This window comes from Pagrus pagrus (assembly GCF_965226575.1).
Source record: "Pagrus pagrus genome assembly, chromosome: 6".
Classification (NCBI taxonomy): Eukaryota; Metazoa; Chordata; class Actinopteri; order Spariformes; family Sparidae; genus Pagrus; species Pagrus pagrus.
The window spans coordinates 1,933,448-1,947,891 of NC_140190.1; the positions used below are offsets into that span (position 1 = coordinate 1,933,448).

Here is a 14,444-nt window from a genome sequence, read left to right on the forward strand (position 1 = left end):
TGATTTTGACCGATTTGGATAAAAGTTAATTAAATGACACAAATATCTCAACTTTAGGTATTTCTGTCTCCGTTGAGTCAAGCAGTGAAACACAGAATATATATGAGTTTGAAACATGTGATCACAGCTTCACTTCCGAACCAGTCTGGGACTTTTGCATCACTTAAAACTCAAAGATTTCCAGGTTTTCCAGGATGAATGCAAAACCCTGATCCTCCTTTTGTCTGTGCATCAGTCACATCCTGGTTCTGGTCTCTTTATTCTGCTGCATGTGTGTTTGTCAGCAGTTAAATATGTGTGAAAGATCCTCGTATATATTTCAGGCTGTTTCTCCCTGCAGACGATCTCCTCGCTGCTCTGATAGAGATGTCAGGCACATCAAACAGCTCCTCTACTGCATGATCAGAGGGGAGCGAGGGGGCGAGGGAGCTTAAAAATGAATGGAGGAGAGAGAGAGAGAGAGAGAGGGAGACACAAGTTCAAATCAATGAGGGGTGGAGGAGGTGGAGGAGGAGGTGGAGGGTCGGAGTCCGCTGTGAGTCTACAGTCCAAAAAACACACAGAGAGATAAAGAGAATGATAAAGTGGATGCTGAGAAGCAGAATGAGACGTCTGGACTTCAAAAAAAAAAAAAAACTGAATGAGGAGAAAACAAAGAGAAATGTGCTGCAGCAGCAGCCCCTGCAGGCCGGACACTGCACTGCAGGTGTGTGGACAGGTGTGTGATCAGTGTGGTTCAGATGTTCGACTCTGTGGTTCTGCAACTGTAGGATGTTTCAAATGAAAAACATGGGAATGAAAAGAAAAAAAATCAATCAGAGACGATCAGATTTGGGCCACATATACTTATTTATTTATTTATTTATTTATTCATTTATTTATTTTCCACACAAATCCTGATGTAAGTTCAGGACCTGTGGTGAGAGAAGTGATGAGCATGCTGACTGACCTGTCGGTGAGAAGAGATTAAATCTGATAATAAAACATTAACCTGTCATTAAAGGTACAATGTTTGTCTTTATGTCGGCTGTCTGCTAGAAAATGTTTACGCACTTTATTTTTCTGACACTGTGTTTTGCTGCAGCTCCTCTATTCAGCCTCTGTGAGTGCTCAGACCCCTGACCAACAAGCCCAGTCTGCTCTGATTGGTCAGCTCTCACAGGCCTGAGCAGGCCCCGCCCACCATGTGTCTGCATCAGCTCCGTGGGTGTTTTTGTAACTACAGCCGTGCTGGGGGCGGTAACGTTGTGACATCACATCCTTGCGGATAATGACTTCATAAATCTGCTCAGAAATCCTCAAAAAAAGACGCTCCTCACATGTGCAGAACTTGCCTTAGAAACATCATGTTTTAAGGTTTCTTCAGTATCAAAGTGACCCAGTGGTAGTTGTGTGTACATACATGAGTACACTGCAAACAGGAAGTGCTGATAGATAATTCTGCAAAGTTTTAATGGAGTTTTGGAGTATTTTTATATTTTATTTAACGTTGCTTTTTCTCTTTTAAATCAAGTCTCCAGCTGCTTCAGTTTAACTCCAGAAATGTCCTGTGGACTACGATCAGCATGGAGGGAGGAGATGATGACATGAGTTACAGTTAGGGAAGGATTGTGATTTTGGTTAAATGTCCTCAGTCACTGCTGACTTCGTATGTGAAACAGGCTTTAATCTCTCTAAGTGCTGCCTGGACAGAACCATCAAAGCAGATAGTGAAACAAAAGAAAAACGTTCAGTTTCAACGTTTTTGTCTCTTTCCAGGTTTGTGAATGAACATTTTCTCTTTCTGTTGATAGAAAACGTAACGTGGTCGACGTCGAGTTTACCTCGAAACATATTTGCTGTTTCAAATTAGTCGTACACAAATGTCATTTCTACGAGACAGTGATTAATGTTTGCAAAGAATCTGCTTCACAGACGTGATGAATATAATGTAGAAACATATCCGAGAAATGAAGTCACGCTCCGACACAGCAGCCGGCCACAGGAGGATAAACACAGCCAGGAGATCTGTATTCAGCACAGGTATCTGAGTGTGTGTGTGTGTGTGTGTGTGTGTGTGTGTGTGTGTGTGTGTGCCTCTCTCTCCCCGGGGCGTTGCGTGGCCGCGCTGTGAGGACGGGATCTTTTATCTTGGCTGACGTCCCAATCAATCAGCCAGACACTGATGGAGACCCAGGGTGCCCACACACTCCTCTCTCTCTCACACACACACACACACACACACACACACACACACACACACACACACACATCTGGAGCTCTTAACCCCTTCCTATCAGTCCTTTGTTGAACAGCCTTTCTGTTCACAGAGTCAAGAGGAAGGTCTTTGTCAGGTCCTCAGTGTGTGTCTGTGGTCTCACCTTTAACACACACACACACACACACACACGCACACACACACACACACACACACACGCACACACACAGCTCTGCAGGATACCTGTGTGATGAGGGGAATCCAGGTGAAATTCATAATGACGTCCTCTGTTGAATGTGTGGGGAGATGAAATCATTTAAAGCCTCTGAAGCTGCTGCTGCTCCTTCAGTTTCATTTCTCTCAGCAGATTTTGTTTAGTTGATCTTTTGTTTCCACAGTGAAACTCTGGTTCGGTTCACAGTCCGATGTTTTCTTGTACATTAACTCTCTTTAACGTTTCTCTACTTATTGACTTTGGTCTGTTTCTTTCCTCAGGTGCGTCTCTTGTCCTATAACTATAAAAACTTGAAGTAAATCTCTATCCAGTCTCTTATTCAGGGTTTCCTTCGAGCTAACAGAAGCCACAATTAGTGGCAGTTAGCAGCAATTAGCAGCAGTTAGCAGCAGTTAGCGGTTACTATTTATTCAACAGGTGGTGAGTTCGTACTGATCCACCTTTAAGTTTGTACGTTTCACGTTAACTTTGATCTTTGATCGTGTAGTTTGGTTTCTTTACATTTCAGTTTTAGGTTCTATGTTGTGACAACGCAGCGTTTATAGTCTGGTCAGGTTTAGGAAAAGATCATGTTTCGGGCTGAAACACGCGGTTCTGCTGACTCAGAGCTGCAAAACATCTGATGTCTTGTTGAAAATATCCAGTTTTAGGCTGTGGCAAAACCACGTCTCCTCGTCCTCCTGATATGAAAGTCAGCTCATTTACATAATCTGCAAAAATATTGATATGAATTTTATTTGTGGTTTTCAGGAAACTACAGCGGCAGCATTTTATTCTGAGGACGAGCCGGCAGCGAGGTGAGGACCGGGTCAGTGATGTTCTGATGGAATATTTAAGATGAAGTCTGGTCGACAACAACAACAACAACAACAACAACAACGACCCGATCCGTCCTGCAGTGACTTCTTCAGCACTTTTCACAGGAAGAGAAAACATTTCCTCCTCCGACTCGTCTTCCTCTCAAACAGATTGATCGATCGGAGCGGACCGGCCCGCTCTGCCTCCAGAACGATCCGTCTCTGTTCCTCCCCACAATGGCAGCCATTTCATGAGCTATTAGTCTCATAGGCGTCATCGTCTCGGCCGCGGCGGACGCGGACGTTACAGTAGCCATACATCAGCCACAACAGGCCTCATTAAGTACCTGGCACCTGCTACCTACAGAGACCAATTAGAGCACTGGGAGTAATGGGATGTAATCTCTCTCTGCCAGGCCGCGGCCAATCAGGACGCAGATTTAATCACTTCAGTCCGCTCGTTAGTGGCGATGAGGAAGATGAGGTCAGAGCAGAACAAACTTTGTTCTCAGGATGAACGGGCATGTTGGACGACGGGGAGACGGGGGAGACGGGGGAGGGTTCGTATAAAGAATATAATGTTATCAGTTTCCTGCAGGCGTCTGTTTTTAGACAGTTTTGCTTCTTGTTGTCGTCTTTGCCAGTTATTGAGGGGAGAAGGTTTAAATTTGTTCGTGTGAACGTCTCAAAAAATGAGACACTTTTTAATATCATCGTCACAGCAGCATTTTTAAGAAAGATCATCAAAGCCGATCGACCCGGATTTCTTTCACTTTCATGTCGTTAAATATCCAACAATTAAAGGAAACAACTAAGAAGCTATGCTAACGAACCAATCGTATTGCTTTCTTTTGCATACTAATTAGGCAGAGTGAATGTGATGTGTTCATGGATCCAGAAAAGAAAAATTCTGGACACACAGCGTTGGAGGCAGAGCCCGGTTCCCGAAGAGCCGTCACACGAGAGACGCCCGCCAAAGGAGCCGGCTAACTTCCTGTTAGCCCGCCGCTAACTTGATTGGTAGTAAAATGAACGATCACGTGGCTCTTCTAGACTTTCCAAATGTTACCGGATCGAATGCATTTAAAAAAAACGTATTCACCGTTTTACAGCCACTTCTTTCACAACATGAGCTGACAGGAAAAAGTATTTCCGGCCCGCGGTGCATCACCTCGATGTTGTAAATACGTAGTTGACCCTGATGAAAGTTGGCGCTCTGGGTGTGAGTGGGATGTTGATGAAAGTGATTCTTTGCATCTGAACATTTTATCATTTTTAAGCTTTGTTGAAGTTTTTTTGCAGACTTACAGGTTTCATCAGGACGAGAACATCGACTGTGGCAGCCGGATGTTTCTGTCAGAAGCCAAACTAGTTCCTGAGAGAGCTTCATGTTTCTGTCTCCATCCTCAATATAAAATATAAAAATAATATAATATTATATTATTATATTATTTATAATATATAAAATATAAAATCAAATGTCTTGAAATATGAATAGAGCAATAAATCAGATCTGTGTGTCCTGACTGCAACATCTCAGAAGTTGAACTATGTTCCTGCAGCATCGACTTCAACATTCAGTTTCTGCTCGGTGAGAAACTTCGACCACCAAACTGTTGTTTTTCTGTGTGATGAAGTTTCCTGCCGGTGTTTTAAAGAAGTTTTACAGCCGAGCGGACGAAGAGAAGACTGAAAACAGAGACGAGGACGGACTCAGAGCTGAAAATCAATGAAACACATGCACCTTTATGTTCCTCTGCTCCTCAGGCTCTCTCTCCGGTTTCATCCAGTTTTATGCTGCAGAGAAGTTTTAAAGGAACATTCCAACATTTTAGGAAAATCATCTCTGGTCAGATGAAAACAGACGTCAGATGAGTCCAGTCTGCTCTCCTGTCTCTCTATAACTATTGAGCTCATTTGAAGGGAGGAAGAAGTGTTTGGATCGTCCACTCACAGGTGTTTCCACTGATCGTCTGATTATCTCTAACGTTGTGTCGTCGCAGCTCCGCCCAGCTGTGTTTCTGCAGCGTGTTTGTTATGAACGTTAATGGGATCAGATTCTCCGAAAGAAATGTTTACCTTGTTATTTTTTTAAATTAATGCAGATTTCAGGAAGTTTTCAAAATGTAGTTTGATTAGATCCTTCATCTTAATCACACAGTGAGACGACTGAATCGATTCATCATTTCATCCAGATGTGCAAAAAGCAGTGAAGTTCAGAACAAAGTGAAAGTTATTAGATGTGAGACAGTCGACTGTCGACGACCAGGAGCTCGTTGATTCGCCTGATCCGGTTCTGAATGTGCTTATGTTTCATCCTTTTCTTTTGTATTATTGTGATGTTAAGTATTTAAATGTTCTTATTTGAATAAACAGAGAAAAATGCCGCAGAGCAAAAAACACCTAAATTAAAATTAAATTAGTATGTTGGTTTTCAGCGGTTCAATGAGACGTCTCATGTTTTGTTAAAGGAACTTCTTCATCTTCAGTTTTCATGTCTGACTGACGGCACGTGGCCGAAACACAGGAAGTCCATATATTTGGGTCTTGTTTTCTCCCGCTAACATTCCCATGTCCGCCCTCCTCCCTCCCTGCCTCCTCCCTCCCTGCCTCGATGCCTCCTCCCTCCCTCCCTCCCTGGCAGCCTGGAATGAATTTGCCCGGTCATGTAGAGCCGTGTCAGAGCGAGGCGATGCTGGCAATTCATCACCCGGCGCTGCCTGCCTGTCACCGCTCCTCCACGGCTCCTTCTCGTGTAGGACGGCTGTTCGCCTGCTGTCAGAGCTCCTCGCCATCGCCATGTGTACCTCCATCCCCTCAGGACCTCCAGTAAAGACTGAGAGAGGCCCTTCGCTCTCCTCCTCGGCTCTGACAGCTCCCCCTGGACGCCTGGATGGATGGAAGGAATCAAGACAGGGGAAGGAGGGAGAGGCAGAAGGAGTGAGGGACCCAATTATCCCAGAACGTGGAGTTTAAATCAGGCGGTGCGACCTCTGACCCCAGCAGTCCATTGGCGGGAGAACGAGGCGCTTTAGCGAAAGCCAGCGGTAGCGAGAGAAGCTAATGGAGCTCCATTTTACCATCATTTCTTCCTCGGAGCACGGCGGCCCTGCGGCGCTGCACAGATTAGCCATTACCCCCCGTAAATGCACTGCAAGCCCCGCTGAAGCTGTCTCTCAAGACCATTAAGACGCCTAAAAACTCCCGCAGAGACGGTGGAGACACATCCAGCAGCCGATCAGCCCATTTGAAGCCCCATTAGGGAGCTCGGTGCCACAAAGAAAAAAAAAACACAGCTTAACTGACTGGATGAAGCCACTTTACTGGGAAGACGCGGAAGTGAAAGGAAAATGAGTTTACAGATAATTTACGGCCACTTTTCTGCTCACGCCGACTGTCCAGGAGGACGGCAGGACGTGATGAGAACAAATGAGGAAGAATCAAACGCTCGGCACGGACCGGGTCGGGGGAGCAGAGCAGTAACATATTTATTTCATGAAAGATGTGAAGAAAAGCTGTTAAATAGGAAAATGCACCTGTTCCTGTTTCTGAGAACTGAAAGGTCGAGTGCACTGTAAAAAAAGAAAGAAAAATCTTTTAATGGTTCAGGTTGTTCTGGATCACAATCATCCTTCCTGTCGCTCTGCACGATCCACTGAACCCACAGAAGAGTTTTAACTGGGACTATTTTTTGGTTTGCCAGGTTTGACTCATTCTGCTGCACTAACACATGATTATTATTTCACTGATTATCGGTCCTGCTAATTTTTCGGCGGCCGATATTCAGAATTTTTGCGTTCATGAGTCAGTTTTTGTGTCTGAATGCCGATAAAATAATTAAATTTAAAAATGCAGTACTTTGGATCTGATGCATCGTCCTCTCAACATCGACCTCTATTTATTACAGATGGCTTGTTTTATTTCAGCGGCTGTGTGCTGGTGGAAGTTTTTTCTTGTCCACACGTCTTGTTTCTTTTTCTTTCGGCCTCTGTCACTACTTATTAATTCTTACCCTTCACACTGAGGCCTGATTCACAGGTATTACGATCTCTGTCCATACGAACACACCTGAAAACACTTGTTGGCAGTAACACTTAAAGAAGTGGAGAAGAAAGTGTCAACATAGTAAATAAGAAGACTGGCAGCCTCATGTAATCATAATTAATGAAAATATATCTCCAACATGTTTGATGCTGTTCCTGCATCTCAACTAATACAATTAACATGAAGAGTAAAATTAAAATTACTGTTAAAACTTTCAAAATAAGACTCATGTTGGAGGAACATATTATTTAAATATAGCTGGGCTGATGGGACGGAGATGTTTCTACAGTGCATCGGGCCGGTGTCGGGCAGCAGCCGGAGGCTCTGGTTTAAAGTCCAGTTATCATTTAATGTTCAGCTGCAGAAATCTCTCCTTAATATAAAAAGCATCATGCTCCACATAAAAGGTGACGATAAAGCAGAGTGAAAGAAAAACATCATAAAACACAAAGAGGACGCCGACACACTGAAGCTACATAAAAAAACTTTATTATTGTTGTAAGGTAAGATTGACAACAACATGCTTTTACCACAATAAAAAATAAAAAGATATTGCACTGGTTTTACTCTAGCAATGTTTGATTTCTCTCTCTTAACGTCTTCCTCAAGCTTTTATGGTGCGCAGCTGAACCTTCCTCCTCCTCTTCATCGCTCTTTAAAGACAAAAACACAGAACACAGCTGGGACACACCGCCCTCGTCTGCACAGGTCCAGTTCATACGAGTCGTTTCTTTGTGTCCTCAGACAGAAACGATCTGAACCGGCTGCACGTCCACACGTCGCTGGACCTCGTGTGACCGTGAGCGTGTGTTTGTGTTAGTGGTGATGAGGCTTCGACCCGTTCCTCGTCGTACACAGTCACAGGTTTGGATCATCTATGTGCCTCGCAGACAAGAACCGGTTACACAACAGAAGCTCATTAGTGACAAAACTGGCAAGACCACAAACTGACGCTTCGATCGGTCTGTAGGTTCGATATCTGACATCAGGCCGGGACAGAATCATCAGCAAGTTCTCAACGACTGTTTGGACACAGACAGGATCAAAGATGCAATAAGTCTGAGGACAGATGTTCACCACAAAGTTTTAAGCTCAAAAAACGGATTCCCTCATTTTAATTTTGGAAATCTGCTCAAAAGTTTCTTTCAACTGTTTTAGCAGAAAACTTCTGTTACTGGGAGGATTTGGCTTCAATAAGACTCATCGAGATGTGTGGAGGTCAATTATTGTGAAAACTACACAAATAATTACAGTTTCTTCAAACTGGATAAATTCGGAGCTCTTGATCGGGTCTTCATCAGACTTCGACGCCCATACTGAGGTGTTCAGGCTCATTTCTATGGAAAGTTAAACAACCTACAAATCAGGGAAAAGTATTGAACCGTAACACTTCGGATGAAATGAGCCTGAAATCAAACCTCAGGTCAGATTTTTGATGTTAGGTTCTGATATTTGGATCAGACGGTTCCTGATATTAAACAAAGAAGTTGTTTCAGACTCTCCTCGGGGTTTTCTTGTGTTCGAACATTTAACACTTGTAACTTTAACATCTTTATTGATTATATAAAAGTGATTCATGAAATAAATTGTGTTTCTGCACAAACACACTGGTTTGTTATTGTGAAAGTTTTCTTCAAATCCTTTATTTACTCTCAAATCCTGATTTCACAGTTTGTATCTGACTTCTCGTCTCTCAGGGTTTAATGGTTAGTGTGTGTGTGCGCGCCTCAGCCACAGAGCAGCAGAGGTGCATGATGGGTAAACACAAGCTGGAGGGCGAACAAACTCAGAACAGAGTGTGATGGCTGAACCGGACCGGACTGGGACAGAACAGAGGAGCCTGAGGAGCCTGAGGGAGGCTGGAGAGTGTTTGTGTTGGCCAACCTGACCTGCGTGTGTGTGTGTGTGTGTGTGTGTGTGTGTGTGTGTGTGTCTGTGTGTGTGTGTGTGTGTGTGTGGTCAGGCTTTGAGATTAATGACTCCACCAGGGAAACTGACACTTGCTTCGCTCTCCAGCAGATGGTCAGACCATCATCTTTACACACGGGAGGAGGTGTGTGTGTTTGTGTGTGTGTCTGTGTGTGTGTGTTACTGTCAGTGGTGTAGTGGTGGTGTGGCACCATTAGATTAGATGGCACTTGTATTGATCCGCATGTGTTTGTTTGTTTGTGTGTGTGTGTGTGGCAGCTGTCCATGTAGCACTAACAGGACGACCAGCTGAGAGCAGATGGACAGGATTGTGCATGATTACACACAGACACACACACACACACACACTTTTTAGTGTCAAAACTGTCGAGCGAAAGACAATTTTTCAGGTTTTAATCAACTTGCCTGTAATTAATCAATTAATCAGGATTTGAGAGCACAGCAGCAGAAACACTTCTGAAAAGGATCCTTTAATAACTGAGATCTGAACTGTGTCAGCTGGCCTGTAGTGACTCTGATATTTTTGTGATGAGCTGAACTTCTGCTGATGATGTTGGTCCGGCTCTACTTTTAGTTCAAGCTTTAAAGACATTATTCTGATTGTCTTTAAAACCCCTGAGTTCTGTGCTCGGTGCTGATGAATCTGTCCACGCTCGCCATCGAGACCCGCAGACGGATTTCTGCTCGTGATTTTCTTAATGTGCCGTCCTGACACCACGTTGACACCACGTTGACACCACGCTGCGAGGAGAGACGTTTGGGTCGCGTGTGTGAATAAACCTCCAGATGTGGTCGCTCGATCCACAAAACTACTCCCGTACCAGTCTGACGCCACCAAACACAGAAGCAAACTCATTACTCATCAGCTTCCCGGCCGTCTGATTGGCCGAAAAAGCGTACTGCAGATAAATCCCGGAGGTCGACAGCTCAAACGACGTGGAGCTGCTTCCTCTCAACGCACCGCTGATGCGTCCCACAGACACACACCTGTTAACACACTTCTGCGCCGCCACGAGACGAGAGCGGAGATGATTTCGACATATGTGCGCTGAATCTTCCTCCTTCTCTGCGCCGTCACAGGCGACCTCATCATCGTCACAGCTAAAAATATCAACACACCACAGTTTGACGAGCAGTCACCTCGACGTGTTGGTAATGATCCTCGCCTGTCAGAGGAGGTTTGATTGCTACAGGCAACAAGTTCCACCGACGAACAAACACCGAAAGAAAAAGAACATGTAAACATAACACAGATCGCCACGCTCAGTTCAACAGCGTCCTTTAAACCAGGGCCGGTCGAACTCTCCGACAGCTACACAAGCCCAGTAAAGACACAAAACACTGCAGGAGGTTTAGTCCACCTTAAACTCACGAGAGGAGGAAAAAAAAAACCCTCAGAGGAGCAGAAAACGTTCAAAATGTACGACACGAGTGGACTCACACAGGGCTGGGCTCCGTGTCATTCAGTTAGCTCGGTTCTGAATAAAAATGTGAAACAAACCAAAACAAAACAAAAAGAAAAATCTGTTTCTTGCTTTAAAATGTACAGTACAAATCAGAGGTGTGATCGGGACAACACAGGGGAAATTAAAGGTGGAATATCAGGAAAACAAAACAAAACAGGAGGAAATGATTCAAACTGCATCTTTGTTTTTACAACAGTAGGACTGAGCTCCGAGCCGTCGCGCTCCTCCGGCTCTCCTCTCACTGATTTTTTTGTCTTTTTCATTTGACAAATGAGATAAAAGTTTTGTGCAAAGCCTGACGCCCGACACAGACACGTACACAGGTAGCAGGGTGTCCTGAACGATCCTAAAACACACACACGCAAACACACTCCGGGTATAAAACAGATGCACAACAGAACTTTAAATATTCTTATATATATACACAGATAACCATGCACAAATTAACTCTCTCCCTCTCTCTCTCACACTTACACAAAGTAAAGTCTGATAACTTTACAGGATTAGAGGCAAAAAAAACAAAACAAAACACAGCAAGTTGGTCCAGATACCAAATAAAACGACGGCCGGCCTTCAGAGGCCGACTGGGGCTGGAAATAAAGAGGCAGCGGTCCAACAGAACATTGTCAGTCTGAGCGTGCTCAGTTTGGATGAGAGTGGAGAAGGTGTGTGATCAGATCTGTGGCTTCATTTCCACGTGTGTGTTTGGACCTGAAACACTGCAGGTGGTTTAAACTGAAGATCAACGTCTAATGTGTAACCATGCTGATGCTAACGTGCTAACATGTCAGAGCTCAACAGTGAACTGTTGTCATCATCCGAGACAGCAGCACCATGAGCTGAGAGGATGTGAGACGATGGTGAGCTCTGATGATCGGCCTCGAAAGTCACGTCAGCTGACGAGATGATGGATTTGTGATCAGAGGGTTTTACATTACGTTTACCGCAGAGCGACCAGGATGTCTCCCTCTGCAGGCTGCGAGGAGTCGGGTCATGTGCTACAGGATGAGTAGTCCTTTACTTTTTAAACATGTTCCTTGTCACTACTTTCCAAACATTTAAAAATCAATTTGGAAAGAAATGAAAGAAATGAAGCTTGATCGTGGAAAGTGTTCTTAAATCCTGACAGTTAGATAACTTTTGATGCTAAATAACAACAGATATGGTGTTTGTTATAAGGGCCAACGAATGTTCAAAATCAAAAAGTATGTTGCACCTTGTAAAATGGCGGGCATGTACACATGTTGCAGTACAATAAACACTGTCTAACGTGCAGCTCGGTGAGGAGTTCTGCGTCTGAGTACAGATTTGTTAAATCAGCACGAACACTAATCTAATCCTGCGCTGACATTCACGTGAATCTCTTCAAACTGCTGAACCGAACCTGCAGCCTGCGCTCAGGGAAAATGTCTCCCCTTCAACAGACCTGCAGTATCAGATCACCGGGGACGACAGCCAGAGGAGAAGTTAATTTGGCCCAGTTATCTGGGTGCTGAGTGTACATTGACGGTGCAGATTTAGTCTGTAACGCGTTTACACAGATTGCTAAACATACGCTGCACTTTATTGCTGAGATACAATCTTTCTGCAGTCATGGCTGAGTGGATGTTGTTAGCAGAGGAGGGGTGGGAGGAGGAGGAGGAGTGTGCGCAGTGAGGCTCGTCCTGATCTGTGTGAGGAACATGCGTTCGGCTCTGTCAGGTGAAAACTAATGAGGCGGCATCACGAGCCAGTTCGTGGACCGCTGAGCTCTTTATTTCCGCCCTGTACATTTTTTTGCAGAAAGAGAAACAACACCAACTCTTGGTGGCATTTAGTCTGAAAGCAGGAACCAAAGAGTCAGGACACCAAAATAACTCACATGAACGTTAAGAGCACAGAACAGCTGGAATGGAACTAGGACGACCACATCTGTGGGCTCTGTGTCTCCCTCTACACCTTCCTTCCTCTCTGAAAGTCAAACTCTCTGATTAGTGCGAAGTAACTAATATGTTTTCTTCCAGACATGCAGTTTGTGTGAGTGTTAAAACCTCGAGCCAGCACTGAGCGGCGTGACTGTACATTTTGTTCTGGGTCTTTGCTGCTACGTCTTCTTGCTGGTTGCTTTGTCTTGCGGTGAGGAGGCGGACGCGGCGCTGGCGCCGGCGGTCGTCGTCTTGCGTTGTGGCTCAGATGCTGCAGAGGAGCTGGGGGTCGTGTTGAGGGCAGGCTGAGCGGTTGAACCTGGCCGCTGTGCAGACGCAGACGTGGTGGAGCTCTCCCTGCCTGCAGACCATGATGTGGGACGTCCTGACGGCGCCGGGGCTGCGCAGTCTTTCTGGGTGGAGGATTTGGTCGACCTCTGAGCGGCAGTCGGTGAAGCAACTCGCTCAGGTTTCTGTCTGGTTGGTGACTGAAGGGCGGGGAGCTGTTTAGAGGGAACTGAGAGGGGGTCAGTCAGTGGTGGGACGTCTGGGGTGCCACCTCTGGATGGTTTCTGATCCTTCTGGCTCTTGTCCACAGCAGTGCTCAGTTTCACTGGGCCCAGAACACTCTTAGCTACTGTTGCGAGCTGGGACACTACTCTGTCCATGCCACTCTCAGCGACTGGAACCGGGGAGGTGGAGCTGGAGGAGGGTGAGGAGGACGACGCGCTCAGACTTGCAGCAGCAGCTGCGAGACACAGTCTCCGGTTGTCAGCCTCCTTCTTCTCCTTGGGGATGCCCGGAGAGGAGCAGGAGGCGCGGGGCGTCTCCTGGCCGTCGGGGGTCTGACAGTCTGTAGTACTGGTGGTGGTTCTGGAGTCTGTGGTGCTCGTGGTGCTCGTGGTGCTCGTGGTGCTCGTGGTGGCTCTGCAGTCCGTAGTGTTAGTGGTGACGGTGGTACAGGGGACTGTGGTTCTTGGGCTGTCCAGGGTTTGGTCCTCTGCCCTGGGCTCTGAAGGTGCAGCCTTCCCCCGGGGACTCTTTGAGTCCTGTGGAGGAGCTGGTTTGAGGAAAGTGTCCTTGCTGACTGAGATGAATGCACTGCCTGGGGTGGAGAAGGGGAGGGGACCCTGAGTGGGTTTCGTGGCACCGCTCGGCCCCAGAACCTTCCTCTCTTGTCTCACGCTGTCTTCTGTGGATGAGGCTGACTTTGCGTCTTTCACTCCCGGAGAGGAGGTGCTCTGACCAGGCTTGGTCTCTGAGACAGAGGGGAGGCTGTGTGAGGGAGTGGGCCGGCCTACCTGCGAGGGCCCTGTGTGGGAGAACGTGGCGTGAGGGGTGCAGGGGGAGAGGCAGAGGGACGGCAGCGTGCCTCCAGGACCGGTCCTCACAGTGGTGGGCCTCAGCAGGGGAGGAGGGGTGAAGGTCGTCCCCCTGCGTCCATCCTGGCTGTCCTCTGAGCCCTCGTCTGTCTCGTCCTCGGATGAATCGACCTCGTGGATGGCGTCTTGTTTCTGCAGTGACTCCCTCCGCTCGGCTCTGTCCTGCCGGATGGCGGACAGTTTGTCCTTCAGCTTACTCTTCCCGGGGGCGAGACCCAGCGAGCCGGACACAGAGCCGAGGGTGCCGTCCCCTTCCTGCCGCCCCAGCTTCCTGGATGAGGAGGAGTGTTTCTGCAGGCTGCCTTTCTCCACGCCGCGTCCCGCTGAGGACAGCAGACCCTCGCTGGCTGACTCCTGAAGGTCAGTGAGGAAGAAGACAGAATATTGTTACAATATGGAACCAAACAGAAATCCAGAAATATGCACAGAAAATACTTCAGTCAAGACTTTCATAACATGTAGTGTAATTTTCACTTATTTCAAACACTTT

General features: G+C 46.3%; 1 protein-coding gene across 10 annotated transcripts in view; it reads right to left on the reverse strand.

The window, feature by feature from the left end:
• Positions 1 to 7,746: 7,746 nt before the first annotated feature.
• The window catches only part of mast2 (microtubule associated serine/threonine kinase 2), a 165,279-nt gene continuing 158,581 nt past the window's right edge, over positions 7,747 to 14,444 (reverse strand). For all 10 annotated transcript variants that reach the window (XM_084356119.1, XM_084356122.1, XM_084356121.1 and 7 more), the window contains one exon: positions 7,747 to 14,308. In XM_084356119.1, coding sequence (XP_084212245.1) covers positions 12,752 to 14,308 — 1,557 coding nt within the window. In that variant the 3' untranslated portion in view covers positions 7,747 to 12,751. The remainder of the gene's footprint in view (positions 14,309 to 14,444) is intronic.